Below are 9,610 nucleotides of genomic sequence, written 5' to 3'. Positions count from 1 at the left end.
GCAAAGTCTGACTCTGATAAAGTGAAGCAGAACAATATTGCAAAGGTTTTAGTCCAGACAGGTCAGGAGAGGTGACATTTTTGCACACTTTGCCACACTTGTGACCATCTGAATGTTCTTATGTACAAACTATATATTTCACTTGTATATCACTAATGGTGTTCAATACATGCAAATACAGCAGTTTTTCAGTTTTTTGAACATTCAACCAGACCGCTGTCTGTGCTACGCGTCCTGTGCGTGATGCTGACCAGACAGCTGTGGAGCTGCTGTGGTGACGCAGGGCTGTATCTCCGTCATGGATTGGTCGATTTCAGTGATTGACCCCTCCTTCGAATCGTTAGAGCCAATAGAATATAGCAATAGCCACCAAAATGAGATTGACAGCACTTTCAGCCAATCAGAATCATCCATCTTGTAGCCGAGCAGCTTGCTGAGCTATGCACACTTAGGTAGCGCCCTAAAGTTAACGGAGCCTCCAAAAGACACCCGGAGTGATTTCAGTGTAACACAGGAAGTAGTACTAACTGTTTCCGGTGTGGATTTACTGACAAAATAAACTTTTCATGGAAAAACAGATGAGGTAAGGGAAATTATACAACTACAGGTTGATGAAGCGGTTCTGGTTTCTGCTGTTCTTTGGGTTATTTCTCGCCGATGCTTTGATTTTAGAGAGCTTTGATGGATATGTTTGGAATCTGTGGACTGTCTGGTTTCGTTTGAGCGGTTGTTTGTGCGTTTTGCATAGAGTACCGAAGCGCTGGAGTCAGAAATGTGGCGAGTGGGTCAACTTGGTGGCGCTATATCGATTTCCGTATTTGATAGTTCATTTAGTTGGTGTTTGAGTTGTGTTTGGGGCATGTAGAAATGGCTGATATATTCTTGTAGCCCAGGTTCTGCTGTTTAATTTGATGTGCAGCANCTCGAGGACCGGAGTTCGACACCCCTGGTCTAACAGAACCAGACACCAGGAGAGCTGCCTCTGCTGGTTTCAGATTCCTGCTGTGGAGAGGCTTGTCCTTCCAGGAGGTTCTCTGAAGAAGACGTCTGACGCCGTTACAGTGACTCTCATGACCGTTTCGCTTCATTATTCATTTTAGCTGGATGACCAGCTATAAGGAGCGTCTTGGTGGTTCCACACTTCTTACATTTTGAACTAACTTTGCTCCTAGAAACTGTCAAGACTGAGAGTTAGGTTTTATGATTACAGACCAGGGAAAGCAGCGTGATACAAGTAGGATTTTACTAAATAAAAAAAGATGTTACAATAAGACTAGAATAAAACAGTAAAAAGGAGTAATGATACTGAAGTAGTAAGGTAATACGGTACATGAAAGTGAAATAAGCCACATATTGGTCCCTGTGCATCCTGCTGCCATCTCTTCACCAGCTAAGCAAAGTCCTTAAAAAAAAAAAAATCTATATATTTTTACGTATAATTTACTCTTTATATCTCACATAAAGCATCTTGTAATTGTCAAATATGTTCTGGTATTTCATAACTTGGACATGTTCAGCTCTAACTGTGCTAGGTGAACTCCATCAACACCTTGTCTGGGCACCAACATGGTGGTCCGGACAGGCCTTTTTCCTGTTTTCAAGTCAGCTGCCTAACGCGGAACATCTACTGACAAGTGCAACGAGAAAATAGGTACCTGTCAGTGGTTTTAATGTCGTGTGCATGTATTCTGCTTTTCACAGGTGTCAACATGCAGTTTTGTCTACGAGTGTCCTCACTGAATAACAGTCTTGCCGGACGTCTTGGGTCATAAGTCGGCCGACCGAACTGCAGCACAGTTTACAGACTGTGGGTGATGTTTTACAGCTGAGCCTCACCTGCTAGACGCTCTACAATCCATTCAAATGTCAACACAGCAACGTCTCTTAACCTGCCATCGGATGAGACGGCTCACCTGCATGTCCTCTGACACGCAGACAGGAAACCTTTAAGAAATCCCTCGAGACAAGATGTTAACTGTAAACAACATTTATTTAAATGTACAAAATCAGACCGATTGCCAATTTAGTCTTCATCTTCCTCCTCCTCTTCATCCTGATTGATCTGGAAGTAGCGAAGCTCGTAGCTCTCCTTGGTATTGGCGACGACGCGGAGCCAGTCGCGGAGATTGTTCTTCTTCAGGTACTTCTTGGTCAGATACTTCAAGTATCTGCAAAACAGGACACAGAGCGGAGCGTCAGATCACGTACACATTAATCACTTTCAAAACAGACATGCACAGCATCCATGAAAACTGTTTTCAGCCCAAAAATAAATAACTACCCACACAAACACTACTCGCCTCCTTGTTGAGCTTGTAAGATTTGCAGTAGACCTACTTACTGGTTTAAATATGACAGTCAGGCTAGCAGCTAAAAGGAGAAAACTAGAATGGTCTTATGTGACAAAAGAATGAGACTGAATGTAAGAAAATTACAGAATTCATTCTTTCAACATCACCATGAGTTTTATTACTTGATTATTCCTTAAATTCATCTTTTTGTGAGCAGCATAAAGGGCCTGTGTCTTGTGTTTATAATAGATTATATTAAATAAGTGACTTAACTATATCCATATGGCCAATTATAGTGTCGGGCCATCTGCCAACGCTGCCTGCTTGGTGTGCACGTGCTCACAGTTTGGGTTGGAAGCCCTTAGGTTGGCCTAACGAGTTCACATCCGGCGTTGTGTGATCACTGAGTCAGGTTTAGTGAAGCCAGATCACACAAACATGTCCTGGTTATGCTGAACTTGCTTCGTAGTGCAGACTAATGGTCCAAAAGGACAAAATGCAATGAAGCCTCCTTTTTTTTTTTTTCTTACATAAATTAAACAAAAGGTTTTTAAAAAATCCGAAGGTGTTTGGAACCGTACCAGGGCTTTAACTGGGATGTCTGACACCATTTCAAAAAATGGATCAAAAAAGTGCATCGTGACGCTGCATCATTAAAACCAGTTAACCCAGCTTTCTCGTCCCCTGTCCCCCTGCAGCCTTCAGACTGGAAGCTGTTTGTCTTTCAGAGGTCAGCCTGGTTACTGGTGCACCAACAGAATCGTCAACGTGATTCAAACGAAAAGGAATTAAGGTTAGAATAGCTGCAGCGCTTCAAACCCAGGAGACGAGCAGAGACGAGAGCTGACGCAGTTGCCTTTCGTCGGAAAACGTCTCGAAAAATCACCTCCTGACAACAGTAGTTTTGCAAGAGAAAAGACTTCAAGGAAAAACAAAACAAACGTCCGCACAAGTTTAGGATCAGCACACAGCCTGATCAAAGGGAAGCTCAGATCAAATCACACGTAAACGTCTCTCTTTACACAAAGCAAAGCTTCTGTGGTCGAGAACAAAGATTGCGTTTGTATGATAAGCAACGCTGCATCTATCTCATCATGAGAACAGAGGCGGCAACTGGGAGGTTAGTTTAGAGGAAAATAATCAGAGATGGAACCAGGGAATCTAAGCTGTAATCTGTCATAGTTATGTCTTATTTCATTTCATGTTCTGTTTAATTGACTGCATATGAACGCCCAATCGGTTCTGTTTTTCTGAAGGCATTAAGTGTTTGGGGTCCAGGTTAGCAGTTGGACCTCCTAAAACAGAAACACATGAATGACAGAATGTTCAATTCACGTCAAAGTTTGTTATCAGATTAGATTTTTTTAAAATCATATGCAAATGACATTTTAAATGTATCTCGTCAGTGCCAGATAGGCAACATGATGCTGTTCAGTTCTGTTAAAAAGAAGCATTTTAACATTGCGTGAATCAGGTGATGCATTGAGTGGAGGGTGGGCGGTCTGGTTTGCTGTGTGGCACCCGCCTCAACTAATTATTTGAGCCTGCTTAAGTAGCCCCTGCATGGCTGGGTCTAGGTTATTAATTATTATAATTGTTATAGTGGTAAAATAGTGATGGTAATGATCGTCCATCCATTGTATGTGCGCCGCTTGGTCCTGGCAGGGGGCTAGAGTCTATCCCAGCTGAGGTAATGATAGTGATGGTGATGATGGTAATAATGATAATAACTGCTGTTGTGATTATTGATTTCATCGTTGCCGTCTTGTGATGGCTTTGATTATCACTTGAATGACTGTAAGTGCTACCATTAGTGTTGTTTCTACTGCTGTTGTTTTGCCTTCTGTCTTCCTTTGGTGGCAATATGATCATTCTATTCTATTCTAATTTTTTTCCTCTATATATTATTATTTTGTGTATATATGTATACATATATTTTTTCCCTTATTTTCTTTCTTCCTTAAATAATATACTTATATATATTGCTGCACATCTAACTGATTTGATATTTGTCTTGTGTCTTGTATGTTTGTGTAAACTCTCCTGTCGTGTCATTTGTAAGAGCTCAATAAAATAAATAAATAAATACATGCATACATACATACAAATTGCGTGAACCCATCTGAAGGTTCTGTCATTTGGACACGAATCGTAATACTCACGAAAATTAAACATCTCAAACTTCAACTTGCTCATATTTGTATATTCGTGTCTGTTTTAAAAGCAGCATTGCTTCGTATTTTCCAGTTAAATGTGAAACACACCAGGGTTGGGATAACGGACAAACATATCTGCAACTGGCTGAGCCCATTGCTGCTTGGCTATTGTTTGGTGATTGTTTTGGGCAACTTCTGTCAGTTTACGTTGCTAATATAATGCATGCCGTCACTTGGATTTAGGCCACTTTATGAACTGTCTTGTTCCACCGTTTTCAGTCTTTTGCAAAACATGACAGTGGCTAAATAAAAATGAAGTCGCCTTTTGCCTGGTCAAGCAATCTCAATACACAACGCACATGAGCACCAAGAGTGCGGTTGTCAGCCTGATCATTTGGTAGCATCGTCCTCGCCGGTTGTTAATTTAATCAGTGGTACTCAACGCACAGCTCGCAGGCCTCGTGTGGCTCATCGAACTTTTACTGTGGCTCACATGGCAACTAGAAATTACATGACAATGCAGCCAATAACCCCAGTTCATAAAAATAATCAAAACAGCACCATTATTCTTACACAAGATGGAAACCTGCTCAGATCTCTACTAACCTCTACTACTGCTGCCAGTTTTAATGGCCCTCTGAATGGCTCGAGTACTGTAGGACAGTAAATAAGCATTGGGCTGGCATAGACTAATTTGACACTACACTATACACATGCATCCTTTTCACATATTTGTGTTTTATCACTAAAAGCAGGAAAGCTGCCACTCATCTGACAACACTGCAGACTGGCATGGTGACGCGAGTTTGGCTATTGCAGCATCAGGCCAGGTAGCGTGATGCGCACCGACAGTAAAAACAGATCGAGTTCTGAACAAACAAAAAGCAAACAACAGAAACATAGCGGTGTCACAAACAAGACACAGTCAATACCAATACGTTAGAGAAGAGGCGAGCGAGCAGACAGTGGTTGGTCTAGGTCAGGGTTTAGCAACCTTAAACACTCAAAGAGCCATTTGGACCCGTTTCCCACAGAAACACCAGGAGCCACAAAACCCTTCTGACATCTAAAATGAAGATAACACTGCATGTATCGTTTTTACCGTTATGCTATGTATAAAAAAAAAAAACTAGTCTGTTGCATTTATGAAATCAACGAACTGCTACAGAGAAAACAAATTTTTATTTCTGCAACAAAAACATTTTGAACTACGAAAAAAAAGACGCTGGGTTGAAGGTTACTTTCAAACAAAATACTCAATGTCTATTTGAGTCCTCCTCGTATTTATGAAATAAAAAGCCCATCTTAAATCATCCACCTGCAGCAAAGTAAAAATGACGTCTGGTTGTCCTGCTGACTGCAGCTGGGACTGCTGACCAGACTGCTGACCGCCTGTGAGCGCTTTGGGACGGGAGGAGCTCACGGCAGCACCGCTGCTCGCTGAGGACAGTAACTGCAGAGCAATACGTGTTTTCACGTCAGAGTCTCCAAAAACACCAGAAAAGTTTCCAGTAACACCAGAAAGAGTCACTAGATTTGTCTCGAGTCGCTTTAGACAAAAAAAAAAGTTGCATCACCAAGTTGGCAACACTGTGTGTGCAGGTGGGTGTCGCTCATCGGCGGTTGTGACGCATATTTTGAGTGACAAAAAATTAAATGTGTTTTATTTTAATATTATAAGATCACCATAATCTTTGAATTTAGAATTACATTTTAAAAACGAACAAAATAAAATAAAATACATTTAAATTAAACGCTCTTTTTTTCCCCAAAGCCACAAGGAGCCGCAGCAGAGGGATGAAAGAGCCGCGGGTTGCCGACCGCTAGTCTAGGTGAAAAAAGAGTGTAGGAAATTTCAAGACAAATTTTGAAATAGTCCTCCACGGATCCAACCTTTAGTGTTTCACACGCAAACAACCGCATTCTGGTTTCAAGCAAATTAACTTGGAGCACCATTTCAAAACGTCTAAATGTTCCACGCCAAGTTGAGAAAGTGCAGCTACGCGAAGCCAGGTGTAAGCGCACATTTACAACTTTCTTCAATGAAACATGCGATTAACCACAGAGTTACTGAAGCTGAAATGGAGAAGACACATGGCTCATGCTTTTCCCTCAGTGAGCTACAGCTACTGATGCCCATTAGGAAGTAAACGATATGTAAAAATTGAAAACATGGCTGCTGTAATAAAGGAGCGTGTTCATATCGCTGATGATGAAAACGTTGCTCATTGGGCAGCGCTCACACTCATTACATTGTGTTGGGCTTTAATTGCATCTGCATTAATGTGTTTTTCTTAATCTTGACAGTTTAGATACAGATTGCATCCCAATACCAGTGGACATTAGCTACATATGGTTGTCAGTACAAGTCTGTTGTGGGATACTGAATGCATCGGTTCCCTCCAAACTGGCAGCAATTCTCAGAACTTTTGGACGAAGCTTGTGAGTGTCCTCTGATTTACACACTTTTTTTTTTTTTTTTTTAAAAAGGAAAAAATGGTGGCTATTATTTTACCTTTTGGAGAAGGGCACCTCGGAGGAAACTGTGATCTTGCTTTTGCTCCTCTCGATGGAGACGACACCGCCGCCGAGGTTGCCAGCTTTCCCGTTCACCTTGATGCGCTCTTGTAGAAACTGCTCCTGTAAAACAACATGTTTGCAGAATTATCACACGAGCAGCTTAATGCTCAGCGTGAATATGTGCCAAATCACAAGTTTAAACTAACAAAAGGCAACAGGATACCGCACACAGGATGCCTAATTAGATGGATGCACGTTTATTTGTGCCCGTGGGGAAATTGGTTTGCAGCACAAAACACTCAAATGGCATTTCACCCTTAGGTAGCCCACAAAACAATATCTCCACATTTCACACGTTATGGCCAGACCAGCTGGATCTTATTTCCTGTCCATATTATATATAATCAGGTGACAAATCTCTAAACAAATGACACATGCAGGAAGTCAGACTCATTTCTGTGTGGTTTAACTTTGATTGCATTGAATTTGTGCTAAATTATTATTAACTCATGAGGTAGACTTACAAAGTTGGCAGCATCCATAATGCCATCTTCAACAGGATGGGTGCAGTCCAGTGTGAACTTCAGGACCTGCTTCTTCTTCTTACCACCTTTGCCGGTGTTCTGCTTCTTCTGCTAGTGAAAGATAAAAACATGTATCTGATCGGACAGAGAAATCAGCAGTTTCACGTGTCCTTTACTGGAAAAAAGTACTCTTTGATTTCGGCAGCAATGTGTTTTTAGCAAGAGTTCTTTTGCAGATTGTCTAGAAACTCGATGAGAAATGTGCTACACGACTTTACTCTTTATAAGCTTCATGCTGTGGGTCGTTGTTTTTCAGTTAGCGAAGCAAACACGAACATGATCGAACATGAGCTCGGCTAACGTCCAAGCTAGCTAACGTTGATGTTCAGTGTTCGGAACTACCAAACAATTATTTAATCCCCTTAGATATTAACTTCTTCTACAACTACATCCCTTAAAAATAAAATTAGTCCAAGTATCGTGCAGACATCGCTGGCAGAGCTAACGAGGCGAGCTTCTCTCTACCTGAACCAGCGTTAGCTAACTAGCCGCCATAGGCCACAGAAAAACATCCTGCCGTCCTTATGATCATAAAAAAGCGCTTAAAAAACAAACCCAAACGCTGCGTTTCGACCTAGACGTCTGTAACAAGACCGTCTTTCAATCGCACTCATTTTCTGCGGCGTTCACAGGGGAAAACAGGCAGTTTTACGGCATTTTCAACAGCGTGATATTACTTACAATAGGCGCCATGACGGAAAAGCGAGCAGAAAGGAAGAGCGAGGTCTGCGCATGCGTAAAGAAGTCAAACGCCGAGTCATCGATCGAATGCGTTGATCTTGGATCGATTCACTATTTTGATTTATTTTTTCCTCCCCTCCACGTTATTCGAATATGGTCATTCTGTCTCAATTCATCTTCAATTTGACTATTTTTTAAAATGTGGTTATAATATCCTACAGAGTCATGCGGTGATGTCGATTTTTGTGATGCTGCCTTCGTGACAGTCAGTGGAGCAATGTTCAAATGGCCGTAACTTGAGAAATAATGTAGCTACAGTCCTGAAATTTTGCAGGTTCACTGATATGTACATGTGGTCTACAATGGTACAACCCTGCTGTAATACACCGTTGCCCATAAAGTTGGAATGATTTTTCTTTTCAGACGCATTCCTCTTTTTATTTCTATTTATACAAATCAGTAATCACTTCTGACCAGGTGCAATGATTCCATACTGAGTCCCAGTTACCCAATTGAAACCAATTCTGACTGAAGAGTGGGACGTCCTGACCACTGATACCATCAACAAGCTGGTGGACAGAATGCCACCATGTCTTAAAGCACTGATGCGTGTCAGGGGCGGCCAGACTCAATATTAGTGACTGAGTGACATTTGAAAGTAATACTGGACATTCTAATGCATGAAACCCCTTCGAATATGTGTTTCCAGTTAAAGGGACTAAGGTTGACAAATGGAAACAAAACCCTGAATCCTATTATTCAATACCTCCAATTTAGTTTAAGCCTGAAGACACAGTTTGCAAAAGTTAATTGTGGTTGAATTTTTTACTGTGATATGTATGTATGTCCTGCGATAGACTGGCGACCTGTCCAGGGTGTCCCCTGCCTTCACCCTGAGTCAGCTGGGATAGACTCCAGCCCCCCATGACCCTAGTGAGGATTAAGTGGTGTATAGATGATGTATGTATGTATGTATGTATGTATACTGTGATGATCTGATGATCTGGCAGATAAATAGTTATAACAAATACAGAAGGCACTTCATCTGCTAATAACTAACTCAATGAAGGTGAATCGCCATTCATTGGAAAAATCACTTTTATTTTGAAATCAGTTTGAATACACTCCTTAACGGTTTACAGCAGTGGCACAACTCACATATACGTCGCTTTGGATACAAGCGTCTGCTAAATGAAATTGTAGAATTATAATAATAATAATAATAATAATAATCTTTATTTATAGAGCACTTTTCATACCAAGATGTAGCTCAAAGTGCTTTCCAAATTTAAAAACATAAAACAAACAAAAACAAAACACGCACATATAAAACCACGTACTTGCCCCCACGCACACACAATCACCCACAGAACCACAT

General features: G+C 41.2%; 1 protein-coding gene across 2 annotated transcripts; it reads right to left on the bottom strand.

Annotated features, from left to right (window-relative positions):
• Positions 1–1,971: 1,971 nt before the first annotated feature.
• LOC103366644 (60S ribosomal protein L22) lies at positions 1,972–8,300 on the bottom strand. 2 transcript variants are annotated; one of them, XM_008294418.1, is made up of 4 exons: positions 8,233–8,300; positions 7,492–7,602; positions 6,963–7,087; positions 1,972–2,168 (listed from the first exon to the last, which is right to left on the bottom strand). In XM_008294418.1, the coding sequence occupies exons 1-4, from the start codon at positions 8,242–8,244 to the stop codon at positions 2,024–2,026; spliced, it is 393 nt and encodes a 130-aa protein (XP_008292640.1). In that variant the 5' UTR covers positions 8,245–8,300; the 3' UTR covers positions 1,972–2,023. The 2 variants fall into 2 exon arrangements, with proteins under 2 accessions (XP_008292640.1, XP_008292641.1); XM_008294419.1 differs by having other exon boundaries at positions 7,492–7,599.
• Between the last annotated feature and the right edge of the window lie 1,310 nt (positions 8,301–9,610).

Source organism: Stegastes partitus, unplaced genomic scaffold (genome assembly GCF_000690725.1).
Source record: "Stegastes partitus isolate 25-593 unplaced genomic scaffold, Stegastes_partitus-1.0.2 Scaffold962, whole genome shotgun sequence".
In the NCBI taxonomy this organism is placed as follows: Eukaryota; Metazoa; Chordata; class Actinopteri; family Pomacentridae; genus Stegastes; species Stegastes partitus.
Note: the sequence above shows the minus strand (reverse complement) of the source record. Positions and strands in the feature narration are given on the sequence as shown.